Source organism: Cariama cristata, unplaced genomic scaffold (assembly GCF_000690535.1).
Source record: "Cariama cristata isolate BGI_N322 unplaced genomic scaffold, ASM69053v1 scaffold24456, whole genome shotgun sequence".
Classification (NCBI taxonomy): domain Eukaryota; kingdom Metazoa; phylum Chordata; class Aves; order Cariamiformes; family Cariamidae; genus Cariama; species Cariama cristata.
Genome location: NW_009623035.1, coordinates 576 through 10,963, shown reverse-complemented (window position 1 = coordinate 10,963; position 10,388 = coordinate 576). Strand labels below are relative to the sequence as shown.

General features: G+C 49.8%; 1 protein-coding gene across 1 annotated transcript; it reads right to left on the bottom strand.

Moving 5' to 3' along the window:
- Positions 1–4,845: 4,845 nt before the first annotated feature.
- PPM1M (protein phosphatase, Mg2+/Mn2+ dependent, 1M) lies at positions 4,846–10,094 on the bottom strand (the record flags this gene model as incomplete). Its single annotated transcript, XM_009702585.1, has 9 exons — positions 4,846–4,990; positions 5,270–5,418; positions 5,714–5,821; positions 6,775–6,838; positions 7,331–7,449; positions 7,756–7,840; positions 8,391–8,503; positions 8,974–9,228; positions 9,894–10,094. Coding segments are annotated over 9 exons (1,239 nt in total), but the record flags the coding sequence as incomplete, so codon positions are not given.
- Between the last annotated feature and the right edge of the window lie 294 nt (positions 10,095–10,388).

The following is a 10,388-nucleotide window of genomic DNA, read 5'->3' as shown; positions in this document are numbered from 1 at the left end:
TCTGTCATCAGGAAGATGGAGAAACCAAACTGAGACTGAAAGCACAGTCTACCTGTGCATCTTCCTTATGTATCATCTTGGCTGATCTTACTTGTAAATACTGGGGGGGAGGGCAGTGGGAATGGGCCATATTTTTTTACTTTTAGATATTAAAGAATATGATGTGGGCCAGTATTGTGGGGTGTCTAGGCTGTTTACCTTCAGGGACGCAGTTTCCCCCTCCTGGTTTGTAAATAAGCTCCACTAAATTCTCCCCACACCAGGCTTAGACCTATATCCTTTCATTGATAAAACTGACATGCGGTTAGTTCATCGTGCATTTTGTTACAGGTCCTGCAGGTTTTCAGCAATAGTCCCAAAAGAGCGATGTTTCCTTAGTCAGATGGCATCTTCAGAATTGAATTTTTAAAATCTTACATGTGCCTGTGCTGACTCTTGCTTTGCTGTGGCCCTGCTCCAAGGAACGCCTCTGCAAAGAGGCGGGAGGGACACGCTTTCCTGCTCCAGAGGGGCTTGTGGGTGGCGAGTGGCACAGAAAGGCTGGCAAGCTGGTCTTCAAGCCTGGTTCCAGATTCCTTATCCGGAAATGCTGCATTGATCAAATGCATCCACCAGTAGACCGGGACAGGCTTGGCGTAAACGTGGTGTTCTTTGTATTCTTGCCTTTCCAAACGCACTTGGTTTTATGTGCTGGGTCACAGCTTGGAAAGGTGATTCTTTCCCTCACCTGGGCATGTGTGCTTCCCCTCTCCTAGATGTAAAATGCTGGTAAGGTGACAAGCACAGTAATGGGCATGTTCTCTCTGCTCTGAAGTGCCAGGCCATACTAGAGAACCGTGCTGGAGCATTTTACCCTGGGTCAGCTGTCTAGATGTTCCCCGTTACAGCAAAGTTCGTCTCAGCTGTGGGGCCCTGTATATAATTCAGAGCATGTCTCCCTGGGAAAGCAAATCGGCTTGTAGAACAGCTGCTTCTGTTTTGTTTTTCCTTGCCTTCCCCCCACCCCAGTCCTTGTCAGTGGAAATTGCTGTGCTGAGAGCTGGTGATGGGGAATGAGCATTTCTCTGCTGCTGGTTCCTTTGAAGTAGCAACGCATGCTGAGCTGCAGCGCCTGCCTGTGACAGTGGGCAGGAGGACTGCCTGCGTGAGGCAGTCTGATAAACCTGGTGCTTGGATCAACGCTGTGGTTGAAGCTTCTCCTGAGGCTGTGTGGCTTGCCTCTGCTGATGTTACTGCATGAGTTCAGAGCCATTTCTAATGGCATGGGTCTGTGATGAGTTTGCTGTCCTCTAGACTGGAGGAGGGAAGGGAACAGCAGGCTGATGCTTTTGACCTTGTCAAACAGGCCTGCTGTTGGAGATGCAGATGAGGGATTTGTACTATTGCACCAGCACCCCTCTTCCCGTACTGTCCCACCGTCGCCTGTAAATGAGCAGTGCGAAGGGAGATCGTTATCTCAGTCCTCACAGTTGACTAGCTTTCCACAGCCACCTCTTCAACTCTGTATTGTTGCATTTCAGGCTGCTTGGTGCTATTTCACCTTTGGTGTTTCCGTAAGCAGCCGTATTTTGCAGTGGTTTGTAAGTACAGTTATTTGGGGTTTGTAGTGCATTTTAACAGTTAAACTTCAGCGCTCAGTAGCAAATCATCTTTCAAGGTTTTACCAAGCCTGTTGCCTGAGGAAGTGAATGGATAACCTCCAGCCATTTTTCGTGTTAATTTTCACAGGGAAGCATTCGGAAGTCTTTTATTCTAAAAAATGTTCTTTGCTAACGCGGTTTGAGCACTTGTCTAAAGACTGTTGTTCAGCTCTCTTCCACTTGCAGTGTTGTAAAACGTTGTGTTGCAGCATGACATGTTTAAGAAAAAAAGGGCCAAAGGACTGATTAGAAGGACACACACACTACGAACATCAGTGGCTTTCGAATGAAGATAAATTTACAGGTTCATGTAGAACACGGCACTAATTCTCTGTTCAGAATGAAAGCTGAATGCCTTCCAGGGCTGATTGCCACCCACACAGGCAAAGACATCTTTCTTGGTTGATGTAGCACGAGTGTTTTCCATCTGCCTTTAAAAGAGGGAAATGTGCCAAGTATTGTCAAGGAACTTGAGTATTGTGTGTTTCTAGAAGGTTAGACAGGAGAGGTGAATAAAGCTTTTAGCTTCTAGCTTCTATGTGCTTCTCTAAAAGTATCAGGACTGCAATTCCTGTGCTCTTCAGGGTAGCCAGCTAATGAGAAATGGACCTCTTGGGTCTGATGGAGTATCCAACCTTACGTAAAGCTAAGTAGGAAACAGCATTCCCCCTCCAAATTTAACATTTAAAAGGTGAATTCCCCCCTGTGTTCTTTGGGATGAAGTAAAGACATTTCTTCAAAACAAGGGGGAAGTGAGACTTAACAGCCCACCTCTAAATAAGCATTGATGGTGGCTGAGCACATCTGCTTGGGCTGTAGGAGATTTTGGGTGTAATTCTCAACTTAGTCTTTAAGAGAGGGTTTTTTGTTTTGTTTTATTGAGGCTCCCAGGTGTTTGATTAATGTCCCAACCCCTGCTCTGGGGGACACAGGAGCAACTGAGGGAACAAACTTGGAAGCAAACTTCCAATGTCTCTTGATTATATTTGCACTTTAAAGTGAGACTTCACCTTGGTTTTGGGTCAGGGGCTAGGATCCTGGTGAGACTTCTGGGAACTCGTCTCTTTGGTTGTGAGCTGGTATGGGGAGTTTGACTCCTAGGTGGTATCTGCCAGATGAGTGTAAATACATAAAGTCAAATTATGCTTTGTCACAAAATACTACGTATGTGGAGAATTCAATATTGTGGCTGTTACCAATAAATATTTTATAGAGAGATCACTGAGTGCTTAAAGTCTGCGTTTGTCTGGTGTGATACAACTTGCTGGTTTCTTAGGAGGAGAGTGGGAAAAATCCCCCTTTTTTTTTTTTTTTTTTTAAAGCATCTTCCTTTTGGAAAGTCAGAAGCTCTGTAGTGGAAACTGTGATCCTCTGAAGCTAACCCTAACACAAATTGCCCATTTTAGGGGGGTTTTCTTGCCTAGGAATGTATCAGGATAGGGAAGCAGTCTTGTGACAGCTGCTTGTTGGGGTACGGTGCCCTAGGTAGAGGGGCGTTCACAGAAACCTATGGTCTGGATGGAAAAGCCGAGCCCTTTCTTTGGAAGGTGGGGAAATAGCTTGTTGGTTTGGAGTAACAGAAGACTTGGATCATGACAGTCTATATATTTATATATATATAGCGTGACAGCTGCTGTAGGGGGGGACGGCAGCCAGCATCAAGTTAATATGGGTAAAACCCCATGTGCAGTTTCCAGGTTAAACTCAAAAGAGGATGAGGGAAGAGTGAAGCTGGAGAGAAACGGTTTTTGTTCTATCCCTTGCTTAAACCATGAGCAGATAGGTGAGAAGGCTGGCTCATTCCTGGGTCCAGGCCACCCACTGCAGGAAATCATCTTTTGACACCTAGCCCTTGGGGTAGTGCTGCTAAGGGAATACTTGGAATACTTCTAGTGACAAACTGGGTTTTGGCAAAGACAAATGCAAAGCAAAAATTCCCCTGCAATTTTTCTAAGGCTCTTTTTCTCGATCTCAGGTCTGTGTAAAACCTCTGACAGGAATAAAACTGCAGTAAGATGCATGAAAAAAATTTTTTTATTTGAACTTTCATTCTTGTGGAACTTAAACACACACTGGAGTTTGTCTGCTTCACTGGGGAATCTTGCAACTTGTGTAATGGAATAATGGAAACCAAAGTAGGGGCTTGGGGAGATGGAAAGCTTGTCTAGACCTGAATTTGTCTGGGTAATGAACAGGTTGAGAAGCAGATCTTCAGAGTTTAAGGCTCAACTATGGCATGTCTTCTGCGCTGCTGTTCCTGTTGTAATGAGTAAGCACTCGAGATTCAGCATGGCAGACAAAGCTGAACAAACCAGTTTTATTTTACTTGGAGCTCTTCTACTAAATCAGCTGATGTACTTAAAACACTTCGGTTCTCATCAGTGCTACTGCTACGCCACCAGCTTTGCTGGCAGAAATGACCTGAATGAATAGAAGAAGTGTTAGCAAGTCTTACGGACTAAGATTTGTTACGAATCTGTATGTTGCATGACATACTCATATACTTAAATGCTTTTAAATAACAGTAAGGCATGTATCTTTACACAGGAGGCTCCTGTATGCCAATGTGTAGCTTCATGTGCTAACATAGTCCGTTGTGAGGTGGTGGTGCCTACAAACGGCAAATTTTGTCTCGGAGAGGCCTGGGCTATGGCTTCAGCATTTGCCGTACGCAGGCACGGCTGTGCCTGATGCTGTCTTAGCAGCAGCTCCCAGGTTTTCAGTACATCTCGCATTACAGCAAATGGATACGAGGGACGCTTTAGCTTACGCATCCAGTTTTACAGAGCTTAGTTCAAGTCCGATTAAAAGCCAGCTCTTGAGACTGGTTTGATCTCAATTGATCCTCAATATTAACAAGGGAGAGGGGTCACTAGAAACGTGGATTTGAGTCTCACTGTACCACAAAGATCTTAGAAATAGTACTCTTCAGCTTGCGTGGTCCCCTTTCCAATTTCTCCTTGGGCCAACACTGAGAAAGGAGTAAGGGGAATGGTTTGTTGCCCACTGTTTCTCTCTTGCATGTTCTTAAGGAGCTAATGTTCTTGATCTTCTGCTAAGTGCTGGCTGTGCATTTTCAGGTTCCGCTGCAGGTGCCTTTGCTGGAAGAGAGTGCACATGCACAGCAGAAATCCCTCAGTCTCAGATTCACACTGAATAGCACCACAGCGGGGGAACACGGCAATCCTGCGTGTCATGCTAATGGTCAGTCCTCATCCCTGTTGTGTAGTGGGATGACAAATACAGAGATGTCATCGTAGGATGCCTCGTGGCTGTCATCCAGCATCCACTGGTGGCCTCTCTTCTTTCCCCTTGCTCTGCATACCAAGCACTTGGCCAGTTCTGAAAATCTGTAGGTGTAAAAAATGTAAGGTTTGGGTTAACATGACACTATTCCCTTCAGAACAACATTGAGATGTGGCTTTTTGTTGTCAAAATAGTAGGTTTTTTTAAGACACCAGCTTTATAATTGTTTCTTTAGGATGGGGAAAGATTAGCAGGTGGTTTCTGGAGTCACAGAAAAGAGTGCTTGGTCATGCCGGAGCTGACCTAGAAGCAGAGTGATCTCAAACTGCTTTTGGTCTGACCAGGTTCTTTGGCAGGGAAAACGATGGCAAAGCTGGTATTACCTTTGAGGATCTGTCCTGTTTTCTGCAAGGAAGCTCCTGACCATATGGGCCACCTCTTTGTTGCACAGAACATCCCAAAGGCCATCAGTTGCCATGATGAGAACATCGTCTTCCTTAATGTCATGCAGAGCAAAGTCAAATACATTCACCTGGAAAACACAGGAGTAAATCGGTGACAATTCCTGCAGTGTACCAGAAAGGTCAGGGAGATGACTCTTCCCCTGAGAGGTGACAAAGTGGGACCAGGGTGCTTTGAATCTTTTATGTCCCCTCCCTGCTATCCTTCCAGATTCCTCTGTCTTGGGGATTCTCTGGGCAGCGTGCAGAGATGGGGGATGGAAAAAGGACATGGCTAAGACCTGCCAGGTCTCTAAAAGGTGGGTGCTACAGAGGAGGAGCAGCGTGTTTAATTCCATCCTGCAATTCCCACGTGCCGCGACTGACCTTGGGAATGCAGGAGAGGAAAGGTTTGACTTCAATGTTGGTGTCGATGACTTTGAGTTGATGATCCCCCAGACCTCGAGAGACAGCCAGAGTCCCCAGCAAGCGAGCCTGGCCCCAAACAAAGCAAAACAGTATTGAAACATAAGAATATAGCACCTTTAAAGGCTGATGTGTGTCTTGTCCTGACTGATCTATGCATTGTCTTTAGGACCCTTCTCCAAGCATCGCCCAGAACAGCCCCTGGAGACTTTAGAGATGGAGGAGTGATCAGAAGCGATGGCCTGATTCGGGTGTGGAGGCAGCCTGCCCGTGGACAGCTCCTGGAGGCCCAGGGTGTGCTCTGGAGTTAGTACCTGTGCTCTGGGTAATGCTACAGACCTCAGGAAGCCCATGGTGGTATCTGCTCTTGATTTGGGGTGGCAAGGAAGAAAACTTGGTTGGTTTGGGGGAAGGGGGGTGTCCTTTCTCCTGGCAAAAAAAGGTTCTGCACTGACTCCTTGCAAAGGGGTGGCATGCAGGCCGTAGTGCTGGGGGAGGTGACGGGGCTTTCTGCTCGACCCCAGCAGGCAGACGCTAGATGTATGCAGTCATTGCTTCTCCCTGCCTCCTCCTTCCCTCCCTAGGCTCCTTTTCTCAGCCTGTCCTCCAGGAAGAGGGTTTGTGGGAAAGGCGCTGGTCAGAGCTGGAGGAGACAGTCCAACGTGGGATCTGATGAAGTAAGTTCTCATCTGAAATAGAGTTCTTGTGTTAAAGGGGAGATGAGGAAAGGGCAGGCTGGCTCAGGGCTGCTGTCTGCTCCACTAGCAGGTACTCTGGAGGAGGGTGCAACCTCTCTGCTCCGGAGGGCCCTGGTTTACACTAACCAGGCAGCATGGTGCTAGCGAAGGGAGCTGCTCTGTCGGGGCTGTGGGACTGCGCTGTGCTGGAGAGCCCCAGAGCACTGGCTGCTCTGCAGCCCCAGTCTGCTGTAGTGCCCTGGAGCATGACCCTGCGCGACAGGGATGCTGAGGACCCCCAGCAGACTTACCTCTGCCTTCCCAGTGTGTAAAACATTAAGCTACCTGCTTCCCGTGACCATGGACAAGAGGATACTTGAGGTCGGCTTTCTCCACTGTCTTGTATCCCCTGGAACAGAGAATTCACTGTTGATTTGGGATTTGTCTGACTTGATGGTACAACCCAGCCAGAGCATTTCAACTGTGATTCAACCCTTGTGGTGCCCCCCGACACAGGCAGCTGACTGAGGAAGGGACAAGGTGACTTGCTCAAGCAGATGCAGTGAAGATGACCCTTGCTAGATGCCCAGGTGTTTTTCCCCTCTCTTCTTCCTCCCCAGCTTGTACCTGTGCCAGGCTGGGACTCCATGCACCAGCCCCACCTCACAGGATCCCAGAGGAACCATCTCAACTGTTCCCTAATTGCCCGGCCAGGGCCCCAGTCCTTCAGTCGGGGGGAAGCTGCTCACAGCATCCTTCACTCAATCTGGCACAGCTTTGCACCATCAAGCCCACTGCACTCACCAGCAAGGCATGCCCCTTCTCCCTTCACCTCTCCATCGCTATGAGCAGGTAAAGCTGTCCTGTGCCACAGCCTTATCTTCAGGCAGAAAGGACTCACCAGCCCTCCATGAAGTAATCCCGGTACAGGACTTTCTGGCCCACATCATCTCCCTTCAACCTCCGTGGAAACTCAAAGCGAGTGAACTCGCCGTCCAGGAGCTTGGGGAAAAGAAAAGCCTGAAGGAGGGAACGAAAGCATGAGGATGGACAGGTTCTGCTTCAGCGGAGTAGGGCAGCAAAACTGCTTCTGCCTCAGGACTGGCACTCCCAGCAGCAGAATGGAGAACAGAATTGGGAAAGCACATCCCATACTAAAGGCTGTTGGTAGAATCTTGCCCCCAGCTCTCCTTGGCTAGTGCCAGATGACATTCTGGCCGTACAGTGGCCTTTGAGGAAAGCTGGGGGTCCTCTTGCTGCAAGCCCTCTCTGACCCAGTGGGATGCTCGCAGCTGGATTGTCTGATGCACGGAAGGAGTCACTCACCAAGTGCTGGATTCGCTGCCTTTCTGTCTCGGGCGTGAACTCGCAGCTCAGGGGCATGACATTGTCCTTCAGAACAAGAATCGCCCTACGAGGGGGAAAGGCAAAGAGCTGAGCTGTGTCTGTCAGCACAGCCCTCCTCTTACCAAAGCTAGTCCCAGGGTCAGCCACGTGTGGGACTGGGGATAACCAGCAGCAGAGCAATGCCGGTGAATAGCTCTGCACCCAGAAATGTTTAAAAATGCTGGTGTATTTTAAATAATTCAATTGCAATTGCGCTTTTGCAGCAGAGAACTGAGCTTGCCTGGTTTGACAATGGTAGAGCTCACTGCTGGAGGAATGGTGGGCCGAGGCCAGATGAGGAAGCTCTTGAGGATGCCTTGAAATCACCTTCCACTTTTAAACACCTGCCAGGCTGAGCTTACTGCTGCACCACCACCCCAATTAGTCCCCTGAAATCACAAAACCCTTCCAGGAGCTATGACAGCATCCGTCCTTCCAACAGCTCCTGTGGCAGGCAGGAGGGAAATGGCTGGGCTGCACATTTACCTTCTGTAGGATTAAATAAGATGCTGGAAACCTTGCTTATCTCCCAGCTCTCACCCCCCAGCAACTTCCTCCTTTTTATTACAGCTCACCTGCTGTCCCCAGCGTTAGCCACATACAGCTTTCCCTGGAAGTAAAGGGCAGCCAGAGCAGTGCAGCCTCCTGTCTGGTTTGTAGCTTCCATCTCCTGGCCGATGACTTCATCCTGTTGGTTTACACAAGTTTGGAGAGTGATGTGAGCCAGGCTGCTGCTTGCTGCAGCTGCCTCATGCCTCCCAGCAGAAATCCAGAACCAAAACTGACTGTAGGTGGGCCATGGGAAAGCAGCAAGGCAAAAGACAACGTTGCTTCAGTACAGCCAAGAAAGCTGTTCCTGCTGGACTAAGGATCACTTTAGGAGCGTGATGGAGAGATCTCAAACTTGTACATGCGGTACACGTGTGACAATAGTCACCATCTAGCCCTAAAGAAATGTATCCCCTGGGTGCAGTTTAGCAGAGATGCTGTAGCTTTGTTGACCGCTGATGTGCAACAGATCTGAGGCAGATCTCGCAGGGTTGACCCAGCCTGATCTCAGCACACATAAAGCTTTGGCCAAATGTTTCTGCCTGCTCGATGAGCTGCAGAACTGGAGACTTGGCCCACCACGACCAGTGCCCTGCACGGAGTACTCACGCATTCCTGGAAGGCGTTCTCCAGGGCTCCCACCACCAGGTCTTCTGCGTGGATGTGCTTCTCCTCCACAAACTGGGGGTCACTGTCGCAAACGCAGCGTCCACTGAGGTGCATGGGGGGACGGGCCTCCGTGATGCCTCCCACAACCTCCTCCAGCTTCTGCTTGATGCAGTAGTGCAAATAGTTGGAGGCGATGATGGCAGCTTCTGGGCCACCGTGGCCGTCAAACAGTGCCCAGTAGTAACCAGTCAAAAACTGCAGTGAGGGACAAGACAGCAATGGAAGGGGAAGACGGGGGCTGGAGAGGTCGTACAGACAGCAAGCTCGCAGTCAGGACATCACTGTAGGTGTTTTGCCTGGCTTTCCCACCCCAGCTACCCTTCCCTGCCACCAGTTAACCTCCTGTGCAGCTCAAACTCATGTGATGCCCATGTGCTGCTCTGCCAGACCTATCGGCTGGGCTTCTGAGCGGCTGGATTTGCAGCCACCCACTCTCACGCGCTGTTCCTCTGTGTTTTAGGGGAGATGGGGATATTTTACAAGAGGCAAGGCAGAGCCACTCCCAGGTGAGAGCATCCCGTGTGCCTGGTTCACGCTGCTGTCCCCACGTGATGACAACACGCACCAGCCCTCAAAAGGAGAGTGAGGACAGTAAAGGAAAGGTGAGGGCACCAAGTAAAGGGCTTGGATGATCTCAAAAGCCACAAGTCATGGGCCATGGAAGTGGAAATGGCATGTATGGGCAGAGCTGGGTGTTTGCTGGCCAGGCGTAGGGTACACAGGTCCCCTAAACACACCCAAGGGTTTCAGCGCATGGGCATGTAGGACTGATGGGGCAACCCTGTGTTTCCTCTGCCTGGGCCCTTGGGTGCAGACCAGAGCTGGTGGCAGAGTGAGCACAGCCTGCCTGGGGGCTGTACCTGCGTGGAACACAGGATCAGCCATTCCTCGTCCTCCTCCAGGCCCGGCTCTCTCCTTCGGATGGAGATCTGACAGCAGGCTGCCTGGTCCTCGTTGAACTCCGACTTCTCGGCATTGATAACCCTGGCAGTGCCAACGCCCCAGGTAAGGCGTGCGGACGCACTGCCCCTCGCCGCTCCCAGCCAGCTGTGCCGGGTGCTCTGCAGCCACCGTGAACGGCTGCACCCTGCCCATTCCTTCCAGCCCCACGCTCCCCGCTCCCTTTTCAAACTCAAGGATCTCTTTGCTGGGGACTTGTAACAAGTCCTTTATGTGCAATGGGTACTCTTGGCGAGGGACACAGGGACAAGTGAGTGGTTTTGGAGCACCCTGGCCTCTGGCAGCCCTTGTCAGCAGCCCACGCTGTGCTATTTCCTTGGTGACAGAGTGAATTGCAAAACCACCATCATTGTTTTTCCTTCCAGCCTTGCTAATGTTTGTCCCTGGATGGCAGT